The following is a 27659-nucleotide window of genomic DNA, read 5'->3' as shown; positions in this document are numbered from 1 at the left end:
TGGTGGCAGTGGAGGAGGTAAGAACAGGGAGACGAGTTAGGAGGATGGTACAGGAGGTGATGGTACCCTGAACTTGAGTCGGTGGTGAAGGGGATGTAGAAGAGGGTTTTCGGTGATGAGATGTGAGGAATGATGAAGAGGGGAGATTCAAAGAGTAGGTTTCTGCTTTGGGCAACTGGGAAGTGCCATTTATTGAGCCTGGGAACATACATGGAGAAGAGGATTTTCTGGGAAGATGATAAATTCAGCATGTTGAGTCTGAGGTTCCAGTGGGGAATCAAGGTAAATGTTTTAGGGGAAAACTAGACATATGGATCCAGACTTGGGGAGAGCCTCTGGAAAGCCCATGTGAAATTGTAACTGTCTTGCCTGGTGAAGCATTTTGAATCTTTAGACAAATTGGATATATTCAAGAAACAAAATTGCATTATGTATTACCCTAGAAATTCCTATCATTTTTGGTAGGAAGTAATCCATTCATTTTACAGAAGGCTTGAGATTGCAGATGGCTGTGTGGGTCTTTGCTTTAAGAACTTGAAGGGTGATGGCGGTAAAGGCCTTGAGTGGAGGCGAGAATACTGTTGAGAATCCCAGCAAACCTTATTAGAACAAAACTTAGACGTGAATTGTGGCAGTCCCAGACTTGGGAACATGAGGGGTTTTAAGATCTGCTGGGATATCCTAATGTACCAACTAGACATTGTTTCCTTTTCTCCTCTACCTAGCAGGATCCTGGAAAGATTAAGGGCTGAGCATTAAGGGGTAATAAGCAAGAAGGAAACATGAGAGTGCTGAAGGTCTCTGGCTAATTTACAAAGCCAATGTGGGTGAAAATTTTGTCTCCATAACCCTCCCCAAGAGCGGTCATTTGAAAAGGAGTTCTGGTTTCATTACAAATGGAAGTGTTATAATAGCTCACAGAATTTTAGAACCTAGAAGAAACACTCTAGATTCTACTTACTTATTTACATGTCTATGCTCCCCTTCTAAACTGTGAGCTTATTAGGGGTATGCACTCTGTTTAATTCACTTCCATAATCCCAGTATTGCCCCTGACACACTCAGTCTGTGCACTCAGGAATTGTTAGTTGAAGAATGATTGAGTCTGCTCTCTCCTTTTACTGATGTGGACTCAGGAATGAGGACCAGAAATGCTATGTGATTTCCCCAGGGTCACACAGCTACATAGCGACAGAGTGCGGCATGGAACTGAGGTTATGGTTTGCTGATGCTTTCCTTCAACATCCTTAATCAGGCCAATGACCTCTCACAAACAGGGTGTTCTTGATGTGTGGTTTGAGGCCCTGATTAGATGAGAAGAGACAGAATGTTCCTAGAGAACTTTCCTCTATTTCTCAGCATTTCTCCCCACCTCCTAGATGCACAGTGGACTCTTGGGATTATCTTTAAAAACTCAGGGCATAGGATGTCAGTACTCTGTGTGACCATTTGCCTATGAGAAGGCAAATAGGGCCCCTTAAGTCTCCAGTGAAATTTGTGTCCACCTCCAAAAATATCTTCCTTAATAACTCACTATGGATCTGTCAGCCATGAATTCATCTAAGCCTTTATTTAGGGGGAAGAGGAAGCTATTTATATTTTCAGTCTAATCCACCACTTGGTGTAATGAGTTCCATATGTTTCCTCCATTTTCTACCTGCTGTGAGAAGTAGGACTTCCTTTATTTGTCCTAAACTCACCTCTATGGGCTATATGCTGGTAAGACACACACACACGCATGCACACACTCTCTCTCTCTCTCACACTCACATACACGTGATTTAGGAAGGAAAATGACCCCACTATTAATTGTTATCTTTGTTTACAAGCATATTAAAAATTCAAATGAAAGGAAGCTGAAGTAATGCAATTGAAAGTGAACACAGTAGCAGCTAATTACCCCAAGGAGAAAGATGTAAATCCTTGACAAAACAGAGGCCCGTTGACACAGGAATTGGTGGAACTAAACGAGAGGCATGCTATGAAATCAGTGCCTGGCCAAGCACTGCCTGTCTGTGGTGAAGTTGAAGCACCCCGTAAAAGTTCGGTGTGGCCCAGGAACACAACCTGTCAGCCTCCTTGCCTGACATGATCTTAATTAGCCTCTGTTCTACTGCCGAGAAGGCCCGCTGAGGCAGTTAGCACCAGAGAATTAATCAGATTGTTTGTAGAGTCGACAAAGCAGGACAACAGCCGACACTGGCAACTTATTGATTGGAAAGAAACCAGGAAGACCGGGAGTGATGTAGTCTCTATTGGTGTCCCCCTTTCCCCTGAATGAGGGTGCTCCACAGAGACCGTGGGGGGAGGAGGAGGGGAGAGTGAGCTATGCTCCATCTTAACCTCTGACCTCCTCTCTCCCCAGTCATATTCTGTCTTCCTAGCTCTCATACACTTTTCTGCAAAGGCATCATGTGTAGCTGTGCGGATGCCAAACAATGTGTTTGATTGCAAGAGAGAGGGAGAGAGCGCTGTTGATTTTGTTGCGAATTGCACTTTTGCTACAGGATTAGTTGGGAAAATGGAATTTTGCCAGTATTTCCCTCCCTCCCTTTGTTTACTGCCTATCTTCAACAGCTCTGTAATTGCTTTCCATTTAGTAAAAGGAACTTGTTCCTTTTTTGGTTTTTCTTTTAATTGTGTTTCTTGCCCTGAGCTCTGACGTTTGGGAGCATTGATGGGAGTACCATGTTGTTTTGGTTCTAGATACAAACTTGGCTTTAGCAATCAAGGCAAGGTCATTGCTAGGGGTGGCAGTTGGGTGGTCAACTCAGAAAAATGTCTAACTTCTTCCATGGAGCCTTCCCTGATGAGTCCAGTTTGCCTAATGTGAACTCTTTCTTATTTGGACTCCCACAGTACTTCAAATCTGTACTCCACAATCTAGCTATTGCTTATGCTATTTTGTACTTATCTTTGCTTCATGTGCATTAATCTTATTCTGTCTCTCCAACCATAACGTAAGCTCTTCAAAGCCAAAGTCTCTATCTCCCATTGAACATAGCTCTTAGCACCAATCTAGGCACAGTTAGAGACACTCAATAAATGCTAGATTGGTTCATTGACAACCCCTTGAGTATTTCCTGCAACCATTTGTTCTCTGACTCTGCTGCCACCTTGGCGCTATTGATATTTTTGCCTGCATAATTCTTTGTTGAATAATTTTTGTCTGGATAAATTTTTTGTCTTGGGCACTGCAGGATGTTTAGTAGCATTTGTGGCCTCTACCCACTACTAAAAATGTCTCCAGACATTGCCAAATGTCCCCTGCGGGGGGTGGGGGCAAAATCACTGTTCCTCCCCAATGAGGACCACTGCTCTATAATGATAATAAAATAATAAGAGGTAAAATTGAGCACGATACTGTGTTCAGCTTGGTGCTAAAGACATTACACGCACTCCTTTGTTTCACTTCCACAACAACCCTACCCTGACTTTAATTGTTGTCTAAAGGGGCTCCAGGGGACGAATCTCAAAGTCATAGCTGTAGTCTGTCCCTTCCCCAAGGAACATTTAGAAGAGCCTTCTCAAGGATCTCTCAGGCTCAACCCTGAATGTATAGAACACATCAGCTAACTCTTGATGGGGTAAGGACCACCCATTCACTGAAAACTAGATATTCAGCTTAGTGAGGGTTAATTCCTCAAGGAGCTTGATGAAAAGCAATGCAAGGTCAAAGCAAAAGCAACCCTGCCAGCTGGCACCTCCTTTTTTCAGAGATGTGAATACCATTCCAAACAGCTAATGCATAGTAGGGGGGCTAGAGATCTATTTCTTTTGCTCATATGATGGCATTTTAGCTCAGGAAGCAGAATTTCTAGCTAGCCCACTGAAGTGTCATTCGACCCTAAATCCTGACCAGCTGTCTTGCAAACAATGCAATCAGTCACAAGAGGAACAGGGCAAAAGAAGGTGGAGAAACCAGTGCACATTTGTCCTTCTATGGGGGAGGGCGACTACTCAAAGCACATCTCCTGACAGTAACACCATCTCTGAATATGAAGGACAACCCAAGAAAGAAAATTTGACATTTTAGCTTAATGTGTCTCTGGAGAGGAATGTATCTCTGGCTGTGAAGTCAATTCAACCTCAAATTCACTGCCACCAAGGAGTTAACAATACATTAAAATGAGTCATGTCATTTGATGGAGAAATATTCTACTTATGGAAAATACCTTTATAGGAAAACTGCCTTTCTGAGTATGAGCTGGAAATATTACAGTAAACAGGATCTAATCACAGCGAAGCCTTTTTTCAGCTTTGCATGACAGCTGTAAAAGATGACAGTATTTATTAATAGTCGCTGCAGTCTAATCTGCAGCATTGGAGAGCTACAGCAAAATATGTTAAGCTACTGAAAGAACAATTTCCACAGTAACTAATATTCAGCTTTTGAAAGAGTAGTTTAATGTCTTGTGATTTTTTTTCCCCTACTGATGGTCCAACCCCAGGAACAAGCTACTAAGCTAATAACCTTTGTGGAGAGGAAGTGTTTAAATGATAATTTATTTCAAGAGCTGACAACAAATTGCTCGGCACTTTCTCTTTTTATGCCCCAAAGCAGTCAAGGATGTGCAAATCGAAGTATTAAAAAATATGACAGCTTCAGTATTTTCATTTGCAATGAAATTCTCATTACAGACATATGTACAGTCTTTTATTCACAATCCAGTCCAAATAGTCATTCACTATTATTATTGTGCAGGCTCTCAAGACGCTCTCATAGTTGAAGACTCATCACAATAGATTAGGCAGGCTGCAGACACTACCAAATGTCTCAGGTACTGTCAACCCCGATTATTGCTGCTCAAACAGGGGAATTTAGTATCTGTCTCTCACAGGATAATGTACTCTCTGGGCCTTCCTAATTTATTCAGATGTAAAAAGTATCTTGAATTTCAATAAAAACTCTCTTGGCTTCGCTTTTCCCAGAAGGCAAATGGACATGACTAGAATTGGAACCATCTGTTACCTTCACACATCCTTTAATCAGTTCTTAAAGTGGAGAAGAAAAAGTAATCCATGATAGTCTGTTTCCTTAAATCAAGGTACCTGCTAGTTTCCTTTAAAGTTCCTGCCAAGTAGCCACGGCAGATCATATCATCGGTCTCACCTTGCTTTCTTCTTCCCCAACCAAAAATAGCCCCTTATTGGTGAGGACCTGCAAGTTCAGATCTTTCTGTGTGCTAGAAACTCTCTCTGCCCCAGAGAGAAATCTACAAGTTCCCGTCACCTCAGAATCAGGTCCCCACCACACCACTCCATGAGTGTACACCATGGGCAAACCCACCTGTCTGGCTGCATGTGCTTCTTTTGCTACTCCTCTGCCCCTTAACCTGGATTTTTGACCTGCTTCCTATCTGGATCCCTGCAACTCTGGGACCAAAAGCTCTTGTGTTCATTTGTGGACATCAGGCTTTAAGAAGAAAGTTGCCAACTGGAGTGCATCCATAGGAAGAGAGGGTCTAGGTACCAGGCCCTTTGAAAACTGGCTGAAGGGAAGAAGTAATAGCAGTTTTCAAACGTTAAAAATGTGGGAGGCAGTATGTCAGTGCAGTGAACAGTTCATATAGACTGCGGAATGTGGCAGACCAGGGTTGAAATCCTGGTTTCATTATTTTTGGCACACTAACCTGTGTAACTCTAGGAGCCATCATTTAACCTTTTTATGCCTTGGTTTCCTCAGTTGTAAAGACGCGGGGATGCCATGAGGACTAAGTGTGATAATCCATAAACTCAGGGCCAAGTGCATAATAAGTGCTTAAGAAATGGCAGCTGCTCTTATCAAACTAAGATGATAAAATTATGACAATAATAAGGATTTGTTGATTTGTGCCACTGATTGGTATAGGGATGTGTATGCTTGTGTGCATGTGTGTGTGTGCCTGTGTGTGTGTAGAAAGGGGCAAAGCTAGGTTAGGTAAGTAGGTGGTAAATGACAACATGCAGGAAGGTGTGAGGAATTGAAGACCTGCTTGTCTCTCAGTAGAGTTCAAATCCAGTCAGTCTGAAAACATTCACAGTCCTCTGAGAAAAGGCCCTTTTCTCCTTGTCCTGGGGAATCTCTTTACCTGTAAAGCCCTTCAGGATCTTCCAACATTTTTCCACCTTCCTAGCTCTCTGGCAACACTTTAATCTTTTCACAAGGTGCTTGCTCTAATCAATGCAAATGTCATTGGTGGATGAGGGAACAGTCGGGTAAAAATGGTTTTTGTACAGGCCCCTGAGATAAGTCACTGTTTCAGCAACAGGATGGTCAGCTTCTCAAAGGCAGGACCTGATTCTGCTTCTCTTAAACACTGCCAGTGGCCTAGCACAAGCTAGCACTAGGAAATGCCCAATAATTACTTGTTGACTGCCGAACTACTTGTTGCCACTGCCCATGTTCCTGCCACAACCTTCTAGAGCAAACAGAAAGATCTGTTAGAAGGCTGTTGACTTCCAGAGAGTTATTTGGGAACTGAGAAGGGAGTTTCAAGTTGAGAAAGGGAAACAGCAGGAGTTTATTGAACACTAGCAAGAAGGTAGGGACTAGTTGCCTCAAAGAGCATTTACAGCTATTATCTCATTATCTAAGCTGAGAGCCACAGCCTAGGCCAGATTCTTTCATCTCTGTGGGCTGTGCCAATTGAAGCCAAGGAGAGTTGTCAGGTGCATGAGAGAGTCTGGCTGCAGTTCTCAAGTATGTTGCTCTTCTGGGGGAAACGTTAGTACCACAGAGAATTAGGTCACTTGCACCCAAAAGACAGGTCTGATAGAAAACTGGAAGAGGTGGCTACCTCCCTGGCATGGCCTTACGACTTTCTATATATAGGAAGGTGTGTGGGCAAGGGACCTCTAAACTAGACTCACGGTGCCTAGGATCCCAGAATTATAAAGCCACACTTTGGATTAGAGTTCTGTTCCACAGAAGGCCCCTACCTGAATAGAAATTTCTTCCCTGGATGCACTAACACATCAAGTCATTAATAGCCATATTTATATTAGCATGAATAAATTGGTCAATTGAACTGTTGTCACTAGTAGAGAAAGACTATTACTCAGTAGAAACGAAATGTAGGACAGGAAAGTTTTTATGGAGGTGTAGAGGCAGGTTGGATCAGAGATATTGAGGCTTTGCTCCTGCCAGGGAGGGCCGGTGTAGACATGTGCCATAGTGAGAAGCCCTGGGTAAATAAAAAAGTGGTGTCAATAAAGAGGAGAGGGTACAGGGGGGGCAAATATCACACTTAGTCAACCTCATAATTTTTCCAAGGACTGCCTTTTTATCTATATAGCCCCAAGAGCATAACTTTAAACTTTCCTTAATGAACCAAGATGGTATCTTAGTAACTAAGCAAACTGATGACGTGTAAACACAAACTCAGACCTTTCTCTGCAGACAGAAATCAAAGTGTAACCAACCAAGCCTTGAATCCACTCAATGTTTCATAATTTCAGAGATAATATTACTCTGATTGTGCTACAAATCTTTTAAATGACCTCAAATGTTTAACCCATTTCTCAGCTCCTCACTCATCCCTGCCCTTATCCAGTGGAGTCACATCATTTGTATATTTAGCTTATTTCAATGTAATTATATGTGTTCCCTTCTGTCTCTGTCTTCCATTTCTCTCTTACATAATTTAAAATATTCTAAAATTATATTTTGCAGTTGTAATTTCTCCCCATAATTTTTATTACTAAAGCAATAGATGATCATTGTAGAAAATTAGAAGATACAGAATACTTTATCGAATATTTTGAAGAATCATACCACATAATTTGATTTATAAACTGAGTTTGCTCTTCCTCCCTCCCTTCTTTCCTTTTTTCCTTTCTTTCTTCCCTCTTTCTCCCTCACCTCTTTCTTCCTTCCTTTCCCTTTCCTTCCTCCCTCCCTTCCTTCCCTTCTTTGTTTTTCTCTCTTTCAGCCCAACATTAAAAAAAACCACATCAGCTTATTCTTGATGAATCAATAATGGAGTTGGAAAACACTATGTATATACCTAGGCCTGTGCTATATACCAGGGTAGGCACAAAGTATAAACCTAGGGGCTAAGCAATTGTTTATTATCACGCTGGAGAGAAGGGCTTGGGAAGGAAGATAGCAGACCCCGTAAAAGTAAAATAACACTGGAAAGCAGTTATGTTAAGTGCCAAGTGAATGACATGGACAAAAGAGTTCTGTGGGCATTCAAAGGCGGGCAAGATCTCTGCTCCTCAAAACTGGTTCTCCTCCTGCCTAGTCACCTCAGTAAATGGAATCACCATCTTACCCAGTCTCTCAAGCCAAAAGCTTAGTAGTCATCCGTGAAACCTTCTTTTGCCTCACATCCCACAGTCAATCTGTCCCCCAGTTCTGTCAATTCTGTGTCCAAAATATATTTCAACTCCATCCACTCTTCTCCATCTCCAGCCTAGTGTAAGCTGCCATCATTTCTCACCTAGATGACCACAATGGACTTTTAATTGGTTCCCTTCCTTCACTCGTGAACCATACTCCATTCTCTACAGAAAGCTAAAAGCGATCATATGACTCCCCTGCTCAGAATCCTCCAATGACCTCTCTTTGCAGTTAAAATAAAATTCATACTCCTTAACATGGCTCCTGTCCATGCTCCATGGCTTTGATCTGGCTCCTGTCTACCTCTGCAGTCTCATCTCACTTAACCTCCTCACCACCTTTTAGCCACACTTGTCTTCTTTCATTTCTCAAACACCCCAAGCTCTTCCCTGCCACAGGACCTTTGCACTTGCTATTTTCATTACTTAAAACTCTTTCCCTCTATTCTTCACATAGCTATCTCTTTCTAATCCTTTAGTTCCCAGCTTGAATGCCCCCTCTCAATGAGGCCATCACTGAGAATTCTTTTAAAATTAGGTCCTACTCATTAGTATTAGTAACTGTTTCTTTGCTTCTTTCACAGCACCTTGCCTAAATGTGTAATTATTTTATTTGTTGGTTTACTTGTTTTTTCTCTCTCCCTCACCAGAATTTAAGCTTTATAATAGCAGTATCCATGTCTATCTTGTTTATCATTTTAACCCTGGCACCTACTGAATGAATGAATGAATCATTGTGAGCTGGAGTGGTCAGGGAGGACTACCTTGGGGAGGTAGAGTTTGAAGTGGGTTTTGAAAAATGAAAGGATAGGCAGGATTATCATAATCACAATGAAGGAGAGAATTCCAGGTAGTAGTAGAAGCGAAGTTGCTGAGGTAAGAACGGTTCTGGGACATTTGGGCAAGAGTGGAAAATGGGAGTTGCCTGCAGAGGAAGGTTCTCATTAGGTAACACAGGGACAACAGATCTGTTAGTTAGTTGAGGCATAATTATGTTGAGTCTTGAAGAATAGAGTACTTTTTTTTCAATGTGGGCAATAGAAGCCATTGAAAATTTTGGAACAAGGTCATGCAGTGTTTTAAGAAGGCTTTCCAAGGGGGAATTAGTATTAAAAGTTTATGGAACGTATTTCTTAAGTAGAGAAGATTAGTCCCACCAGCTAAATGGCTCCAGAGGAAAAATGTGAACACACATGAGTCAGAAAGGTTTCTTTTGGCTGCAAGATCATAGAATTGTCCAAGCTATTTAGTGAGATGATTTGAGAAAAGAGCAGGGATAAGAAATAGACATAGATGGACTTCTGCTTCCTTTCCTCTAATAGAGAGCTAATAAGCAAATAAGAATCATGGGAGATGAGAAGAAAATACATTAACTATATCTCCTGCTTTTGAATAGATGAGAGGTTACAGTATTAGTAGAACTGATATTTAGTTTTCAAAAGTTTCAGAGAGAAGCTGTCTGATTTACAAACATCAGTTCTAAAAATTAGATTGTTATGCAGTATATTACACTGTATACAGCACATGGAAATAGGCTAATTCATCCCCAGTGTTTGAAAGAAATGAAATGTGTTAAAATTTAGCAAATTATGAATTAAAGTGTTCAAACTATTTTGGTACCCTAGGCAGGCAAGGCTGCGCAGGAACACAGCACTCCTTCCTGATTCCGCCCCTTGTTAATGTTCTCTTCCTCTTCCCAAAACCCCATCTCCCTCTTCTCTTGCAACCCAAAACTTAAATATCCTTCAAGACCTAGCTCCTCTAGCCTTTTCTCAAAACTCTGCCTTTTCACAATTCTTACAGCAATCAGAGTCTGTAGTGGAGTGCTCAGTTTGAGACTGTCCTGTGCTGTTCATGAATTGTTTTATGAATATCCTCTTCTATCTACCCCCATTATATTATATAAGCTCCCATCACAAGCTTTGAATACACCATTGGGGATTGATAACATCTTGTAGAACTGGTTGACTAACTGATAATATATAAATTGGGATTAGTAGCAAGATACAAAGTGTCCTGTGTCGGGGATAATATCTCACAAAAATCACGAACTATTACATTAAGACAGGGCACACCTTTGGTGAGGAGACCAAGGCCAAGAGAGTCTCAATAAATTGGACAAGTTCAGAGAGCTAGTTAGTAGCAGAGCTTGAACTATAACTCTGGTCTCCAGCTTCAGGTTCCTGAAATTTGATAAAATCTTGGCGGTAAGTACCATAGGTAAATACAGGCCATAGTATTTCCTGACAGGGTTTGGTGATGCATCATAATGAGAGTGGAGTGAAGAGTACTCTAGGTTCCCCCAAACCAAAATGGCCCTTCAAGTTAAGTTACCTAGAATGCCGTCCTTTCCAGGGACTCCCTCAGGAAGACAGGCCTTCCATTTGCTCCTCCCTTTTCTGAGTAAGAAAACCCTGAGTCAGAGAGAACCATTCCCAGCTTATAACCAGGGTTGGAGGCAAACAAATGATAAAGTAACATTGTCTTTTGGAATCTCATAGTGATAGGATCTCCTTGTTTTACTGAGGAACCCCTCAAAGATAACTGGGTTTTAGAGGAGTCTGTTTAGCTGAGTTATGATATGTGCACGTAACTGTATACTATTGAAGATCAGACCCCTAATTGATGAGACTGTTTTAATATGTGTCCTCAATATATTACCTCACTATTAGAAAAACCATCCATTTCTGAAGCCCAGTTTGGCCGGCCTCCGCTCATTATTTCCACCACATAAATATTGAAGCCCTATAATCTGAAGATCTAATGTGATCTGGTGGAACAAGCTCTGGAAGCAAGAGACAATGACACCAGTTCTAGCTCTGTGGTTAAACCACTGTGAAAACACACTTTTCCTCTTTGGGCTTCAGTTTTCTCATCTATGAAATGGGGATAATTATAGTCTCTGACAGGATTAATTTTCCAAAACTTTCCAGTTTAGGCCTCTCTCTATTTTAGACTAAGCTGCTTTTACTTCGTGTATTTTAGGCTGGATAAATTATTTTTGGGGGACAGCATTCTTTTTCAATAACAGTGACTCAACCAGGAGGGTATTTCAAGCCCCTTTTCAGAGTCGGGGGTGGGAGGAAGTTTGAAAAAATTAGATTTTAAAATTACTATTCGTTCAATATTTTAGTATTAATCTTCAACTCATTTTGAATATTAGACACAATTTAAAGACTATCAGATTTTATTTATTGGAAGAGAAGGAAACAAACGTGATTTGGGGAAGGTTGGATACCACTGTTACGTGAATATTCAAAGAGGAGAGCAGATACCTCTTCTTACCTCTTTCTGTATCGTAGAGGTACACAAACTTCTCCCACTTGTAGTGACCCAGAAGACTCAGAATAGCGCCCTTCAAAGCTGGACGCATCTGGATGACAAACTGCACGTCTGCGTCAGTGGGGAAGCTAGGCGTGACAAAGGACGTGTGCAGGGCCCCACAGAAGGAGGTCAGAGTGTTCATTGACATCTGGTCATAAAATCCAAAGATAGCATATACTCCTCTCGAGAACTGGGAGCAGACTGCAATGAGAAAAAGAGAAAGAAATTTCAATAGTCCCATTGTCCCTTGTTGCATCTTGGAGGGTTGGAAACACCATATATACTTAGGCTTTGACCATATAGTTAGGCTTTGGTTCTAAATGACATGCCTCAAAAGAAAACCAAGATCTCTGAAATCTCTAGAAGCTGTTGACAGCCTAGTTGCCAAGTAGGAGAAGAGTAAGGAAGGGAAGAATTTATTCACTCATAAGTAGAAAATAAAAACAACAGTAACAACAAACACATAGACATAGAGATTAGATTGGTGGTTTCCAGAGGGGAAGGGGTGGGAGAGAGGAGGGCAAAAGTGATAATAGGGCATATGTGTACAGATGGTAATTAGTCTTTGGGTGGTGAACATGATGTAGTCTGTACAGAATTCAAAATATAATGATACACACCTGCAATTTACGTAATTTTATAAACAAATGTTACCTCAATAAAAAATTAAGTTTAAAAAGACTGTAAAATAAAAAAAGAATTTATTTGATTGAGTTGAATACTCTCTATGTCTACCATGAGCAAGAAACTAAGAAATTATGGGAAGGAAAGAGGTGAAGGTTGTTTTACCCTCTTTCAGCAACCCTCCCAGCTCACCCCAAAGCACTCTATGTTCTTGTACTTTCACCATAGCTGCCCAGAGGCCTCTTAGTGTACCCACGCCTCTATCAAGGTACAACTGTCTTGTGTCCCACCTCTTTGGTGTTTTTTCAACTAGGTGACAATAATGACTGATGATTTAGTCAGACAAACTTCTAATGTGTCTGCTAGGAAATGTGTTACTCCTCTTAGGCTACATAATGCTTTAACATAGTTATGATTATGACCCTTAACGTAGGCTACTAATGAAGAGGATTTCAGATTCTGGGTAGGCCATAGGGAAGACGCCTTGCAGTGCCCAGCGAGTTACAAGGTAGGTCGGCCTATTCTGTCCAAGCATAAATGGCAAAGTTCTATCTTGATATTTTTATATTTCTAGATCTATTAGCCCACATATAGAACTTTCATGTCCCCCTCATGATCGTGGTCAGCTTTCCTTCATTTCAAAGTGGGCCACACCACCACCTCTTCCCTGTTCTGGCCCAGATGAGCTTAAAAAATATAAACCAGTTTCAATATTAGCTTAAGTAGAACATAATTAGCAAAGCAAATCAACTACAACAACACCATGTGCTGCATTCCCAAACCAAGTGGAAATGATCTTTAGATTATCTGCACTACTGCTCCCTTCCATTCATGCGAAGCAGACAGAAGAGGCAGCTGATAATGTGGTATGATTTAAGGGGTCCTGCATCATCTCCCTTACCTGCTAGGAAGCTACTGTTTGGCTTACTTCTTCAGGTTTAGGGTGTTAAAAAAAGTCTGTGGCTTGGGAGAGGGATGAAGTAGAATCTTTTTCAGCTGTTAGCATGTTAAGGTGAATTAATATGTTTGATTAGACTCCATGACAAGTGGGAAAGCAGGTGGGAAAGTTTTCATGGAAATGAGTGAGTCAGGGAAGAGAATGTAAAGGTTCTGGAGTCCTCCCTGAGAGGAGAAACAGTGAAGGCATTGGGCACCAAAAAGAAGAAAGGCATGGAAAATAGGATGAAGACGAGTGGAAAACCAATTTAATTCATGTCTTGACCTCATTGTGAGAAACGGAGTTCTCAGTATCTGTGGTATCTTGCTTTCCCTGCATTCTCTTGAAACTTGTATTGATTAGGGCTGCTCTCTTATCAGCCAAATTCATTAGTCATTGGCTTGAGGGTAGAATTTCAAAGGTGATTATCAGTCACTCAAGCTGCTTCATCAGGGAAGACAATAGCCTTCAATTTGAGGAATTCTAAGTGACCCCCAAACATATGCACCAAGAAGTCTTTATAGTAAAAGGAGAAAGCCAACTAGGGAATGATTCTGGGGCACTTCATGACAGGGGGCCAAAGGGAGTGTTCGGAAACAAAAAGAAAGTGACTAGATGGCACTTTGTCTTGGTCATCACCAAAGGAGACACTAAGGAGAGTCCTATACCGAAATTAATCCTATAAATGGAGAGTTTTGCAGTACCAGATCAAATCTTTGGCAGCACACATAATGTTCTGAATAAAATTGACAGTAATAATGATTACAGCCACTGAGTGCTTAGTAGGTACCAGGCACTGTGTTAAATACTATACAAATATTATCTCATTTAATATTACCAACAATCTCATGAGATATTTCCATTATTTATATTTAATAGCTAAGAATTTTGAGACAAAAAATGTTCTATCTCTTGAGTAGAGGAGCCAGGATTTGAACCCAAGTCTGTCTGACTTCAAAACTAACACTCCCTGTGATCGAAAACCAATAATGATACTAAAGAGTAGTTATTGGCCCAAATGAGTTGGGCTTCCAGGTTTAGCAAATAAAAATATAGAATGTCCAATTAAATTTGAATTTCAGATAAATAACAAATTATTTTTTAGTATAAGTATGCCTCAAATTCATACATATAATAAAAATTATTTGGTTTTTATTTAAAATTCTAATTTAACTGGGGATCCTGAATTGTATCTGGCAACCCTAGAAAGGACCTGTCCTTATTAATGGTCATGAAGTTGGAAGGCTGGAACAAGCCGTCATGGCCCCTCACCCCAAATGATTCAGGAAGTAGCCAGTAATTCTTAGATTCATACCAACTAGCATGCAAGGCCCAAGAAAAGATGAGGATCCATGAACCCTGTACAAAAATAGCCTCCTGGGGAATGCAACATATTTTCAACAAGGAGAGCCGCAACCCCAACCTGACTAAATTATGGTTAGTAATTGAGGGAGAAATAAACTTGGAGAGAGGCAAAACAGATCACTTAGAGTTTCAAAAAGCCCTTGATATATTGGAAGAGATAGAAAATAAACGTTAGTATGTTCTGGTGGTAAGATTCTGTTTAATAAAAAAATTTTGTATTGCTCTTGTAATCACTGTTTTTGAACCTCACGGGTACAGAATTAATTAATCATTACTGGTTCATATATGGACCTTTCATATTTTATTGATTTATTTATGTAAAATATAATGAATACTCATAAAACCATCATCCAGCCCAAGAGCTATAACATTACTGATAACTTAGTTTGAGCTATGTCTTCCTCCTCTATTCTATCTCCCTGTTTTGACCCCTCCCTTGCTCAGAGGTAACTACTCTCCTGAATTTTGTATTTATCATTACTTGGTCTTTTAAAAAGATACAAACACACACACACCTAAATAATATAATGTTAGTTTTGCTTGTTTTAAAACTTTATAAGAAGGGAATCATATTGTGTATGTGAAACCCAGACTCCAGGAAGGAGTACCCAGTGAAATCTTTAAGCCTATGTATGATGACAAGCAGAATGAAACAAAGGTGGACCTTATCAAAATGCGTGAGTGAGCAGGTATGAGGGAACCCTGTGAAAATAAAAAGTAAAAAGTTCCAAACTAAGCTTACAGGTTTGGTTGTGGCTCAGGCAAGGGACTTAGGAGTATTCTAGATCAGCAGCAACCCTCAGGGAGCACTGGGCTACTGTGGTCCAAGAGGCAGACCCACAGTGGTGGACATCAACAAGAACAGTGTTAGAAGGAAATCAGTAAATGTTCTATTCCCTTCATATAAAACAGTTGCAGCTGTCCTGTAAATACTATTGTGCACAGTTACCCTTGTTCTATCTCAACATATACAAGTAACATAAGTAGAAGGTCCGATGGGGAAGACACCTGTCAGTTGAGGACAGGGTTAAACAGCCTCTGAGAGAGACTAGGACATAGGGGACGTGTGAGTGACCTTTCACAGTGGATCCCCAGTGCCCGATCCCGGCTGCAGAAAGTGGGGCTGAATGGAACCCTGACCTGACCCAAAGGACTGTGTTTATGTTTTTAGATTCTTAGAATGTTTGAGCTAGAAGGAACTGAAAGACTATTTTATTCAGTGGTTTTTCAAGCATAGTTTTTAGTGTAGAATCCTTCCTCCTATATGAAATTTTATGTGGAAAAGTCTAATATGTAAAAGAGATAAAGTGGACCTCTTCTGATTCAACACAGAATTCCACTGACGCTTCCCTATCATAAAGAAACTGTGACACAAAGGGAGGCAGTGTCTTGCACAAGGTCACACAATGAATTATGAAGCCGTCTCTTAGAAATGCTTTATCAGCATCTCTGCACCATCCCTACTCCAGAGTTATCTAGGGCAGCATGGGTCAGGATTTGCCTGGCATGAAAGTGACTTACCCTCAATACCTAGGTCTCAGCATACATGGATCCACCAGGGGTTTCCCATGACTCATCTGCCAGCTGCTTCTCTCAGTCCCCTCCAAATACCAACAATGAGAGCAGGTGGCAAACTGGTGATCTTTTGGGACTTATAATTCTTTTGGGCGATGTCTGTTACCTTTATATGAATCCTTAATGAACCACACTCATTTCTTTATCTCAGAAGACTAGTCCTTGGTAAAATGGTGACGGAAGAAATAGTTATCTTGGTAATCTTATGAAGCTGTGAAGTGCAGAGGAACGGGCAACAGCTCTGAGACAGACGGACCTTGGTTCCAATTATGGCTCTGCCAGTCTTAAGCTGCATAACTCTGTGCAAGTTACTTAACCTCTCTGAGCTTCAGTGTAGGACAGTGATTACAGAAGCAGGTTTGGGAGTTAGATCATATAGGTTGAAATCCTGAATTCATCACATATTAAACAAGTTACTTAATATCTCTGTGCTCCTGATCCAGTTTCTTCATTGATAAAATTGGGATAATAGCAGTGCCTGTCTCAGCATTGGTTGTGAAAGTTAAAATGAGTTCGTTCATGGGAAGCATCTATAATGGTGCCTGGTATGTAATAGATACTCAATTAATGCTAGCTATTTATTCATGCAACAGGTATTTATTGAGCATCCACTATATGCCAGGCACTGTCACAGGTATTGGAAGATACAGGAGAAAGTAAAGATTGTGTCCTCTTGGAACTTATATACTAGTGAGAGGAAAAGGCAATAATAAATGAGATAAGTAAAATATAAAGTATGTCTTAGCCATAAGTGTTACCTTTGTTTATTGTCATGAGGTGAAGAGTAAATGAAATGGAACATGGAAAATACTTAGAATAGTGCCTAACATGTAACTCAGCAACTAGTTTTTTCTGTTTCTTTCCTCTTGCCAGTTCTTTTTAGCATACTTTACCCTCTATTAACCCCATCAGGTTCTCTTCCCCACAGTAACCATTGCCCTGGACCTCACACTGAGTACCCAGGTAGCACAGCTTTTCTTCTCTTTCACCTTCCCTATACATTTCTTCAGTGCTCTTGCCGATTCTCACTCCTGGGTAATAATGGGTGAAGAAAGATACCCTGCTAATTTGGCTCCAGAATGTGCTGTTGTCCTCTGACCCTTCCCCTCAGTATATGTCTTCCTGCTGGTAAAATGCTGTCTCTGCTTGGGGCCTCTGTGCCTTCCCAGTAGGAAATATCTTGGTTGTCTGCTTCCTACGAGTGCCTGTCTCCATCTTTTCCCACTAGCAAAACACCAAATTCTTCTCATTGAAGATGTCGTTTCTGACTACATCCTGGATTCCTGGGGACTCTAGTGTAGCTCCCCGGCTGCGTTCCCTTCAATGGTGAGTGACAAGCAAGGCTGGAGCCAGCTGTCATGCTTTTATTTATAGTCCCCAAGTCTGTAGGGTCGGCTCATGTATTGTTAATGTACAGTGTGGCAGCTAATTATACCACCCATATTCCAAAAGGCATCATTACAAAAATGTCAAACAACTTGATTAACCCAAAGATCAGAATAACAATATTGCATATCATTTACAGAACACTTTTCATAGCCTTTTGAATCAAGGAGAAAAAAGGAAACTGAAGTCTCTTGCTGACTTAATGATCAGATTTGAAGCAAGCAGGAAGAAGAAAAATATAGCTATGAAGGAACTGATAGAGATATATCACAAGAAGGTTCTCCAGGTAATACCACAGTATGGTGAATTCTAGGGGATCAAAGAAGCTTGGAGCTGGGAGATAATGTAGTTCAATGGTTTCTAAAGCTGTTATGTTGGTCCATGGTGAAGTTTCCAGTCTGGTTAAATATGAATGTGTGTGTGTGTGTTGGGGTAAGGTTGACATCTGTTCTTATTTAGGAAGGAGAGTCCTTTTCTCTACATTATTTCTATTGTTTAGTGTTGTAGGTAGAGTCATTTCTCTTCTGAAATGATGATGATGTTGATGATAAATGTCCACCCTCCTTGTGGTAGACCAAATAATGGCCTCCCAAAAGATGTCCATGTCTTAATCCCCCAAAACGGTGAATTAGGTTATGTGGTAAAGGGGAATTAAGGCTGCAGATGGAATTAAGGTTGCTAATAAGCTGACCTTAAAATAGCGAGAGTATCCTGGATTATCAGAGTGACCCAATGTAATCACAAGTGTCCTTAAATAAAGAAGACAGAGGTAAAAAAAAAAAAAAAAAAAAAGAAGAGTCAGCATTAGAGTGATGTGACATGAGAAAGACTTACTCAGCCATTGTTACCTTTGAAAGTGGAAGAGGCTACAAGCTAAGGAAAGTGGGTGGCCCCTAGAAGTTGGGAAAAGCAAGAAAATGGCTTCTCCCCTAGAGCCTCCAGACAGGAACACAGCCCTGCTGACACCTTGATTTTAGCCCAGTAAGACCCCTACCAGACTGCTGACCTACAGAACCGGAAGACAAGAAATGCATGCTATTTTAAGCCACTAAATTTGTGTCAATTTGTTATGGTAGTAAATAGAAAACAAATACATTTACATAGCAAAATTTAACAGTTGGTAACTATCTAGATCAATCTACACTCCACTCACCTTTTTATCCTGTGTAAAATATTTACTGATCTGAGAATCCCAAAAGTTTGGAACCTAATGATCTAGTCCAACTTCCCATTCAGTATGGGAACCACCTCCTGTGAGGTCATACTATCTCTCCGTGAATACTTCCAGTGGCAAGGGAGCTCACTACTCACAAGCAGCCCTTCCCTTGCAGGATAGCTGTGATGGCTAGGCAGCTCTTCCTTAAACTGAACCCATGATACGATGAATTTCAATTCCACATGACCTCAACTTAGTTTTACAGGAAGCTCCAAAATACAATTGATGTACTCTGGAGATACATAACAGCTATTAGATACTCAAGTTTGTGCCTTTAGTCTCTCTATGCTGCCTTCTTCCTGTCAGGCTAAAAATCTGCTAAAAGATTCCACCTCCCCCTAAATCCCTGCCACCTCCATAAGCTATCATTCTAACTCCGTCTTTACCATCATCTCTATTGATGAGATGATGAGGACCTTGCAGCCCTCTGCATCTGCGACCTAGTTTCTGCTCCCATCACTCTACTGAACCTGCTCTCTCAAGTTTGATGATGACCTGCTCACTGCCAAATCCAATTCTATTCAAAGACATTATTCAAACTTGAGTGCTGAGCAGCATTTGATATCGCTGGCCAAATTCTCCCCCTTGAAACTCCCTTCTCCTGTTTCAAGAGCACTAAACCCTGCTAACTCTATCTCCCTTACTGCTTCTTTTCAGTTTCCTCTTGGTCCACTTCCTTAATGAAGATGTGTCCAAAGATTTTTGCCTTTGGCTCTCTTTTTTTCTTACTCTAAATAGATTTTTTTTCATTCAACAAATATTTATGGAACTCCTAGTATGTGCCAAGTAGGGGATCTCACCTCACTACCTCCATGTGGATGAATTCCACGTAGACACCTCTAGCTTCAGACACTCTCCTGAGCTCCAGATCCATATTTCTAACTGTTCGTCAAACAGCCTCACCTGGAGGCCTTCATGGCATCCCACACTCAGCATATTATTTCTCCACTCCCACCTTCCACCCACAGATCTGCTCCTCTTGTCCATATTTCTCCTAATGCATCACTCTTCTTCCAGTCACCCAAGCTGGAGTATTAAGGGTCATCTTTGCCTTCTCTCTCTGCCTCATTCCCCTATACAATTCCTTTGTAATGCTTCATCAACTATAACTCTAGAGCATGTGGGGTATCTGTTTCCTGTTCATCTTCAGTTTAGGTTCTCATTCCTTCTCTCTTTAACTATGAGAGTAGTCTCATAACTAGTCACCTGCTTCTAGTCCTTCCCCCAATCCATCATTGGCACTGGTAACAGATTACTCTTCCTCCTTTCTGTTCCAACTGTCCGATCAAAATATGCCCATTCCAACTCCCATTTCTGCAAGAATCTGCCCTGTGTATGAGTTGCTAATGGACTAATAAATGAATCTTTGCAAATGAGTCAGATCAGGGTTTCTCAGCCTTGGAACTATTGACATTTTGGGCTGGATAATTTCTTGTTGTGGGAGACTGTCCTGTGCATTGTAGGATGTTTAGCATTCTACCTAGCTTCTACTCATTGGATGCCAGTAACACCACCGCCCACCAGTTATGACAATGCAGAATGCCTCCAAATATAATCAAATATCACCCGGGGTGGCAACATCACTCCCTGTTCCCTTGTCTCTGTCGCCAGCCCACTGTTTGATAACCACCAAGAGTTAGCTTACGACTTCCTCTCCACAGAGAACAAGGATATGCATACATATGTAGAAGATCCCAAAGGAGTTATTTTGGTGGTAGAAAGTTAGGAAGGGTGGGCTCTTCAAAGCCCACCATACAGGAACATACCTACCTGGTCTTGCCCTTAAAGTGGCTATTTGTGTTTAGCTTGGGGGTGTATGAGAGGGAGAATTAGATAAAGAATGGAGGTGGCGGGTGGGTATGGGGTAGTAGCCAGCTCACACCTTCCCTGGGTTCATTTAGATCAGCCTCCCCATCCCCTTGAACACCCTCTGGTCTTGGGTTCTAGTAACCACAGTGGGTGCTTTTAGGTTCCAGAGTTAGAACAAGGTGTCAGCTCCATTCTCCAGCAGATGATTCCATGGTTTAATTATCATCTTTGGGTTAATTCCCTTGAACATTTTGTTCTGCTCTCAGGAGTACACTGCTTTCCGACAGTCTAACTAGTTATTTTTGCAATTACATGGCATGTATCTACATGCTGGCAAAGAAAACACTTATTATCAACATTTGATCCCACTTGAATATAACGGCATGCAAATGCAGGCATTAACATATGAACACACGTACTTTGGAAAATTCATTTCTGCAACTGTAAGTGCAGACCACCCTTCTATAGCAGTGTCAGAAATGGCAGGAGACATTGCTGAGATGGGTTGGGGAAGGGGGTGCTTTTTAGGCCCTTTTATATCAAGACATATGGTTAAGGATTGGAGCTCAGGAGTTTTAAATTTTTTGCTTATTCATTCATTAATTTATTCATTCATCAAATAAAACTTTGAGTCCCTACTGTGGGACAAACACTATCTATACTTGGATACAGCAGTGAGCAAAACAGATATGATCTCTGTCCCCATGGCGCTTACAGTCTAGTACTGGCAGCAAGTGTTAATATAAATAATCATATCAATGTGTGATTACAATGTTCTGTACTAAGAAGGGAAGGTATTAGGGTACAATGAGACTATGTGACAAGGTGACTTTAATTTAGATTGGGTCAGGGAAAAGTTATCTGAGACATGACTTTAGAGCTAACACGTGAGAGTAGAAGACCATCTTATGCAGAGAGAATAGCACTGGCTAAGGCCCTGAGGGAGGACAGCATTTGATGCATTAAAGGCACTGAAAGAAGACCAGCTTGTCTGGAGAGTGGCCAGTAGGGAGGAGGGTACATGATGAGTCTGGTAGGAGGCAGGGATCCAACCACGGAAGACCTTGTAGGACACTGGTAAGGAATTTTATTTTAAGGACCATGGGAGGAAATCTTGGAAGGATTTTGATTGTGGGTATTCCATGAGCTGATTTATATTTTGAAAAGATTTATCTGGCTGCTGTATGGACAGCAGAGTTAAGGGGACATCAGTGAGGGCAGGGAGAAAATTTGGATGCTTTTCCTGTAGTATAGGTGAGAGACAATAGTAGTTTGGATTTGAGTTGTGGCAATGGAGGTGGAGAGATTTGGAGTTTATTTTTGAGGTCAAATTATGGGTTGAATAGCCTTGAGCTAGTTATTTAAACTCTCTAAGCCTCATTTCCATATCTATAACAATTGGGAAAATAGTACCCACACCATAGCATTATTGTGCGAATTAAATTAATATATACAAAATACTTATGACTCTCATACAAGTCTGTGCTCAACTGATAAATTATATCTGCTATTACTGTTATTTAAAAATTATTTCTCAGTGCTTTTGCAATGCGATGGGTTTTTATGTGGTTCAGTTCCTAATTTGCTGTGTGACCTTGGGCCAGTTACCTCACTGGGCTTCAGGTCTGTCATTTGTAAGCCAGCAGAACTAACACTTGCCTTGCCCACCTCACAGGAGTATACCGAGAATAAATGGAAAGAATAGCTGAAACTCTTTGAAAAATTACAAAAGCTGCTATCTGAGTGTCAGTGAGTTAGTAGTATTCGTTCTTGACTCCCAGTAATCCTCATCCCCATAACAGATAACTCAACAGAATCGTCATTCTTCTGAGCCTCAATCTCTGCCAATAGCCCACATATCTCCATCAATCACCTAAAGTAGTCAGGGCCCTGTTTTGACTTGCAACTCATTTTACATGGGATTTAGCACAACTCTTAATTGAAAAACTAATTGATCCAGTGATCCAGTCACAGTCAATGAAGCAATTTCTAAAGCTGGGCAGGAAAGTGGTGAACTCTTATGATGCCTTTGAATCAGCCCTAAGATTTATCATGGACAGATAAGAGCTTCAAGTTTAATATCATGTCATATAGCATTTGAAAGCCATTTTCTTTCATTTTGCAGCCCATACTGGCGGTGGGGGTATGTGTGTGATGAGCTATATTACATTATAAAAATAAAGTATTTGGGGCTGGGCGGTGGCGCAGCAGTTAAGTGCCCACGTTCTGCTTCGGTGGCCCCTAGAAAACCTTCCTGCCTTCAGTTGTCTTCATTAGTGATACAAGGGTTGAAAAAACCCACCTCTATTGGCTAGGATGGTGAAATTCTCCGTTAAATGACAAATGTGGCCTGGAAGGGGAACACGCAGTCAGTACTACTCATGACTACTTCAGTATGAATTAATTTGTCAGATTAATTCCAACTGGGAACCAGGCAACGAGAGAACAGGACACAGGTAAGGTAAATTTTGAGGGCTGGCAATAGGAGTCAGGAAAGATCTGAGTCTTTCCATAATCTCTTATGAGAATGCCTCTCCATTTAGGGGCATCACAGTATGAGGGCCTTTTGCCATCTGAAGGCAGTGCTGGATGCAATTAGGCCAGAGACAACGGGGAGGGGTAAAGTTGCTAACAACAAACCCTGTCAACACTGCTATTTGCTAAAGGTAAGTTCTGATCTTTACTGTGTTTTGATCAGACATGAATGTTCAAACTGCCTCTAACTCATGTATATCAATTCAGCAGACATGTTTCATTAGACATTTGTTGAACAGCACCGAGTACTGTGCCAGATGCTGGAGATGTAGAGTCCGACTCTCAAGTTCCCTTTCATATGACCTCCTACTAGGGCACTCATAGCTGGCCCAATGACAGCAAGACCTCACCTTTCCTCCCCACTTTTCTCTTCTCCCTGTGCATTACCTGGAACCAACCTTCACCACTCTTATCCCAGTCTTTGTTTTTTTCATCCTCACTTATGACTTGTTCCAGGCCAGAGTCTGTGATTGATAAGGGAGAAAGGGAAGGATAAAGGAAAACTAATCCTCCCTCACTTTCCCTACAGTAGTGTTTTACAACTTGCAGGGCACAAACGACTAGTGGGTTATGAAATCAGTGTAGTGAGTCATGACCCAGCCTTTAAACAAATGAATGAAACAAAACAGAAAACTGCCAAAGTGTATCCAGGTAGTAAGGGTAAATATTGTTGCATGAAACTTTTGTTTTGATGATCAAATATATGCATGTATGTTGTGGGTCATTAAATAAAGTGTATTTCTTTACCACCTTACACCATTGTAGCTCCATGCCCTGTCCTAAGCCTAACACTGGTTTGGTCTACATTTGCATCCTCACTGTTTATCACCTCCTACAGAAGTCCCATTTATTCCTCCTCCTGTTTTCTCAATCCATTCCTCCTCCCTAGACCTTCTGAGCCTCCATCTGAACTCACCCTTCCCCCATCCAGCTGAAGTCCTATTGACTTGCCACCTGGGGATAGGGGCTGGAGGAATCTCTGTTTCCACTATCTTAGATGAGAGTTATTAGGGAACATGTGTTCCTGAACTTTTGAGTTGAGACTGTGAATGCATCTTCTCACAGAAACATGAGCATGCCATGGGGTTAGGTTCAGTGCTGTAGAGTCCTTCTAGCCTAGTTCTAGCCTGGAGCCTATGTACTTTAATAGACAGCTCTGGTACTCAGGCCAGATCACATGTTTTCTTTCATAACTCAGTCCATTTGTGAGCTGAGAAGAGAAACCACTGGTTCAGAGCATCATTCAAATGGATTCCTACTTTAACTTCCCGCAGCAACACAGAACAGCTGAGTCCTCTTCCACGGACCCTGCAGATGCTCCTTCAGTGGTTTGAAAGTAAGACTGTGTCTCCCAAAGTGCATAGCTTGCTCCACAGGAGGGAATCTGACTAAAAATAGCTAGAAATTGCTAGAATTAAGTAAACACATGTGACTTGTAGAATGCAGTTTCAGCTGTAGACAGAGTAAGTAGCCCCCTCTAGCACTTTGCTGCTCAGTCATGTATTAAACTTGTAACTTTTATGTGCTGCCGATGAATATATCTGACCAGGTCAGAGTTGTCCGTCTGCTCCAAGAGGAAGAGGAATTAGGCCTCTGGAATTCTCTTTGTGCAGTGCCACGAAAAATTAAAGTCTTCATATTTTCAGACAACAATGGCATTGCCTGAGAGAAGCTGCATATTTAGTCATAAAAACATTCTAGTAAGTCCTCAGAGGTTGGCCAAGGACGTGTGAATGCGGTAATTGAGCATGCTTTGTGTCTTATTTTAGGTATTGGGACCCAGTGACTGGGCTCTTTGCTCCTAATTGCCTGTCAGATATAGTCCAAACCCTTCAGCCTGGAACTCACATGAGAAAAATATGATGTGCAGAGCTGTATATAGCAGGTACTCAGTAAATAGTGCATATTTGTTTTCTACCCTATGGTCCTCCATCATTAGGGCTTATGATGTATCCAAAATTGTCTCCCACAATTCTCCAGTTTGAGCTTTCTGCCCCAGCCTAGTTGGTCTTTCTATGTCCAACATACTTCTTACTCATTCCTACTGCTGAGCATTTGTTCATGCTGCGTTCCCATCCTGGATGCCATTTCCCAAATTTCTACCATTCCAATTCTGGCCCACCTTTCAAAACCTGGCTGAAGCTCCCTCCTCCATAGAGCTCCAGGTGCCTGTTACACCCTCCAAGAGACCTATTCTTTCTCTGAGTGCCACCAACACTTGGGCTCAAGCCCCCATTTCGGAACTTGATTATAGCGTGCCTCAACCAAGCTGTGGCCTGCTTGCCTCATGTATATGAATATGAACTTCTACCTATGGCTGAGAAGCTTTTGGAGAGCCAGGAAACACATAACAAATGTTCTGTTAGTTTCATGTCAGGCTCAGTATAATATGGTTCATACTGTAAGCACTTAATGAGTTGATGACATGAATTGATACTGAAAAGCAGAATTCTCCAGTTCTGTTTCTTAAGTTGCTGCTGACTCAATCTGTGACCTTCACTTTACCTTTTTTCTGAGCTCTCACTCCTCTCCAGTATACTGGCAAGGACAGTATTTATACACTCTAAAGAGATGTTTTGTGGATTAGCCATAATGAGCATAAAACATGTAAAAATATGAAGATCTGTAGAAACCCTATTATTACAGGAATAATAATAATTATAGCTGCGCTTGGTTAAATGCTCCAGAAATCATATAGAAGACGCCTTCTCTGGGGGGAAAGGCAGCCAACTGTACCAGCAATTAGTCAATTATGAGGATTTAATTTTATTTTATTGCTTATGATTTTTGTTTCTGTGCACAATTGGGGCCTAGTTGCCTCTTTTGCCTTTTAAATGGAACCTCTGATGAAATTGGTTAAAGATTAATCTTTATGGGGCCTAGGTTCCCCAAAGCAATACCGTAGACCCAGTGACTCTATGACTACGTTTTGCTACCCTTCATCCTTGAGGCTCCCACTTTGGCCAATGTTCCTTTCCATGTTGGTTTTTATCTGTCCCTAAGAAGGGGTCTCAGCTCCAGACTGGTGTGGGTGGTAGTGAACATAAGTGTCGGCCAGGCAGCAATGGCATTTGAAGGCACAGCAAGTGCAGAGTCCTTTGATAGGTGCCTGGGAGAAACAGAGAAAAAAAATATGTATTCCCTTAGCTGTGAAAGGATCTTTTGGTCTGTAAGAGGCTTGAAAGCTAGGAGATGCCCTTAGAAAAACTGAAGAATCTTTCTCTCTGGAAAGTGCTGCACTTAATTTATTCAGGAAGGCTTCCATGTAATTCCTGGTTGGAGGCAGAGAGATGACCTCTAGATATTCTGCCTTCACTAAGAACCTTCAACTGTAAGACACTTTAAAGGAAGTATTCTTTGGGACTCATTCTGTGTCCCTATATTTTTACTTATTTATCTGACCACCTGCATCATTCTACACAATGAATTTCTATAAAATGTTCTAAGATTTTTAAGTCAAAATTCTTTTGTGCATAATTAATAATTTTTCTGAGTAGAGCATGTGAATATATTTGATGCAAAAAATAATTGAATGATAACACAATTTCCCTTCTCTTTCATCTATCCAGCTAATACAGAAAAGTATTATCAATGTGCTGTCACTCATTAAACAAATATTTATATGTCTGGCCATCAAAATTAGGAATCAGGAGGAAGATTCTTTTTTTAATTTAGTTACTGTGCTTCACGTTCATCAGTTAGCAGGCACCGACTTTCTCTCTTTTCCGGAGGTTGGTTTGCTGTATGCTTATATATTGTGAGGTTTTTGTTGTGCTTTTTCTCTGAAGATCTCAACATGAGCAGCTTTGGAAGGATTACAGGGAATATACTTTAAAAGACATTTTGAGTTACCACAAAACATTCATTTTCATGAGTACTGCTTTTGCTTTCAAAGTTTTGTGAATTCTTCCTCGGTGAAGAGTTACCTACTTTCTGGCCCTGCCCTGCCCCACCCCTTCCTACCCTCCTCTGGGGCCACCCCAAAGCCAAGCAGCCTCTGCTTTAGAGGAACTGTTGAGCCAGTTGGTGACCCCCGGCCTTCAGGAGCAGAAGTGACTGCTCTGGGATCTGCTACATGGTGAAGGGGTATTATTTGGAACTGCGTTATTTTCCTACATTGTTTTTCTACACTGTTCAGAATTTTAGATTTTTCTACATTTGCTCTTTCCCTCTTTCTTTTTTGCTTCAGATTTCTGATTATGTATTCAGCACACACCACAGGGTGCCAATTTAATTTTATTATCCCATTTAAAGGGCAAATAAACCTTTGTTTTTATAGGGAGGAGATCAAGGATCAATTATTCTGGCCCTCAATATATATTTGCTATTTGAGTTTACAATCCAGTTATGCATCTTTAGAAGAGATTTTGCCATTTGCACCATCTTGCCTTATTTTCTGGTATATTGTTGCTATGACATAATACATTTGCCAGTGAATACCTTACCTCTTAATGAATAGAGTTATTATTTTATTAGCTGCCAATGCCTTATTTATGTTCTAAGCTCCCATGAGGAGTGGGCCAAGCACTGAGGGAATACTCCACTCCCCTGAATTGAAGAGTC

The 27659-nt window shown here is 41.1% G+C and overlaps 1 protein-coding gene across 9 annotated transcripts in view; it reads right to left on the bottom strand.

Annotated features, from left to right (window-relative positions):
- The window catches only part of GRIA3 (glutamate ionotropic receptor AMPA type subunit 3), a 271951-nt gene that overhangs the window by 192621 nt on the left and 51671 nt on the right, over positions 1-27659 (bottom strand). For all 9 annotated transcript variants that reach the window (XR_011536230.1, XR_011536229.1, XM_070606087.1 and 6 more), the window contains exon 3: positions 11611-11850. Coding sequence is in view for 7 of the 9 variants with exons in the window: in XM_070606087.1 (XP_070462188.1) it covers positions 11611-11850 (240 nt within the window). In the remaining 2 variants the exon portion in view is untranslated. The remainder of the gene's footprint in view (positions 1-11610; positions 11851-27659) is intronic.

Source organism: Equus przewalskii, chromosome X (assembly GCF_037783145.1).
Source record: "Equus przewalskii isolate Varuska chromosome X, EquPr2, whole genome shotgun sequence".
NCBI lineage: Eukaryota > Metazoa > Chordata > Mammalia > Perissodactyla > Equidae > Equus > Equus przewalskii.
This window is presented reverse-complemented; position numbering and strand designations above follow the sequence as displayed.